This window comes from Mesitornis unicolor, unplaced genomic scaffold (assembly GCF_000695765.1).
Source record: "Mesitornis unicolor isolate BGI_N332 unplaced genomic scaffold, ASM69576v1 Scaffold34079, whole genome shotgun sequence".
Taxonomy (NCBI): Eukaryota; Metazoa; Chordata; class Aves; order Mesitornithiformes; family Mesitornithidae; genus Mesitornis; species Mesitornis unicolor.
The window spans coordinates 1-1,800 of record NW_010208477.1 but is presented as its reverse complement, the minus strand read 5'-3'; the positions used below and the strand labels follow the sequence as shown (position 1 = coordinate 1,800).

General features: G+C 62.5%; 1 protein-coding gene across 2 annotated transcripts; it reads left to right on the top strand.

Moving 5' to 3' along the window:
• The first annotated feature begins 11 nt into the window (after positions 1-11).
• On the top strand, positions 12-1,073 carry ATG101 (autophagy related 101). Of its 2 annotated transcripts, XM_010192530.1 has the most exons (3): positions 12-45; positions 126-388; positions 525-929. In XM_010192530.1, exons 2-3 carry the CDS (start codon positions 137-139, stop codon positions 927-929), a joined length of 657 nt encoding a protein of 218 aa, XP_010190832.1. In that variant the 5' UTR covers positions 12-45; positions 126-136. The 2 variants fall into 2 exon arrangements, with proteins under 2 accessions (XP_010190832.1, XP_010190831.1); XM_010192529.1 differs by lacking the exon at positions 12-45 and having other exon boundaries at positions 109-388; positions 525-1,073.
• Positions 1,074-1,800: the final 727 nt, after the last annotated feature.

The window sequence follows — 1,800 nt, the reverse complement described above, 5'->3', positions numbered from 1 at the left end:
GGTGGGTTAAGGGGCTTGGCAAAAGGGCGGTTACCCGGGGCTGTTGTCCAAGCAAGGGAGCAACTGACAACCCCCACCACCACCCTTCTTTCCTCACAGAACCCACTGTTGTGCCCTCCCCAGAGCCACCCCCGCCATGAACTGCCGCGCGGAGGTGCTGGAGGTGTCGGTGGAGGGTCGGCAGGTGGAGGAGGCCATGCTGGCCATGCTCCACACCATCCTGCTGCACCGCAGCACGGGCAAGTTCCACTACAAGAAGGAAGGCACCTACTCCATCGGCACCGTGGGCACCCAGGATGTGGACTGTGACTTCATCGACTTCGCCTATGTCCGCGTCTCCTCCGAGGAGCTGGACCGGGCTCTCCGCAAGGCTGTCGGGGAGTTCAAGGTAAGGGAACCCCATGGGAACCTGGCAGGGCTGAAAATAGGAGCTTAAAAGCCTGTGGGCTGTGCTGTGTCCTTGCCTGGAAGGGGGGAGTCAGTCCCAGGAGCCCCCTGAGTGGGACCACATGCTCTCCTGGCAGGATGCACTGCGCAGCTCAGGCAGCGACGGGATGGGGCAGATCTCCCTGGAGTTTTACCAGAAGAAGAAGTCACGCTGGCCCTTCTCAGACGAGTCCATCCTCTGGGAGCTGTGGACCATCAAGGTAAACGTGGTGAACCTGGCAAACGAGCAGGAGCGGCAGATCTGCAGGGAGAAAGTGGGCGAGAAGCTCTGCGAGAAGATCATCAACATCGTGGAGGTGATGAACCGCCACGAGTACCTGCCCAAGATGCCCACCCAGTCCGAGGTGGACAGCGTCTTTGACACCAGCCTGAAGGACGTGCAGCCCTACCTGTACAAGATCTCCTACCAGATCACGGACTCCCTGGGCACCTCGGTCACCACCACCATGCGCCGGCTCATCAAGGACACGCTGGCTCTGTAGGGCCAGGTGCCTCCCGGTGTGGTGGCACCTCTCTGGCACAGCCCCCAGCTCTCTGAGACAGCGTCTCTGCTCGCATCCCTCCTCTCCGCCTCCAAAAAGCCTCTGCAGGAAGTCTGGCCCTTAACTGGGGCTTGTTACTGGTTTGGTTTGGAGAACCGGCTCGGTAAGTGGTGAGTCCTTGGAGTGAGAGCTGCTGGTTGGCGTGTGCAGCACCAGCACCAGTTCAGCGTTGGGTTCATGGCCTGGCACAGTGAGGCTGGGGCTCAGCAGAGCGGGGAGGTGGCAGCCAGACCCTGACTCACTCTGTGCAGCACAGCCAGTGCTGGCCTCCCTCATCACTGCGTGTCGTCCTCATCCCTGGGGCTGAGCTGCTTCCCCATAGGGCCCAGGGCTGAGCTCACTGCCTCCTCTGGGGCAAAAATAAAATATATCTCCTTTCCCTCCTGAGTATGGTCCCATTCTGGCTGCTGCTGGGGCCAGCGTCCGTGGGATGGGAGGGAAACAGATGCACAGGCTGAGCTGGGGACCCCACCACGTCCCTGTGCTGTGGGGGTCAGTGGCCACAGCTGGGAGAGGCAGGAGGGCCTGACACCCCCTGGGAGTGATCCCCTGAGTGGGGCAGCTCCAGTTGCCCCCCAGGCACACCCAGAGGAGGGGAGAGGGGGCAATGCCCCTGCGCTGCAGGGCTCTGCCCCCCCTCCACAGCACCAAGGTGGTGGTAAAGCTGCTTCCCCCTGCCCCAAGGCGGGCAGCAGCCGGGCATCGGCTTCTGGGCACAGCGAGGGGGGCCGGGAGGGCAGCTAAGACAGTCCCTGACATCACTTAAACCCTCCCCGTCTGTCACGCCCTGCACTGCGCTGCCGGAGGAGGA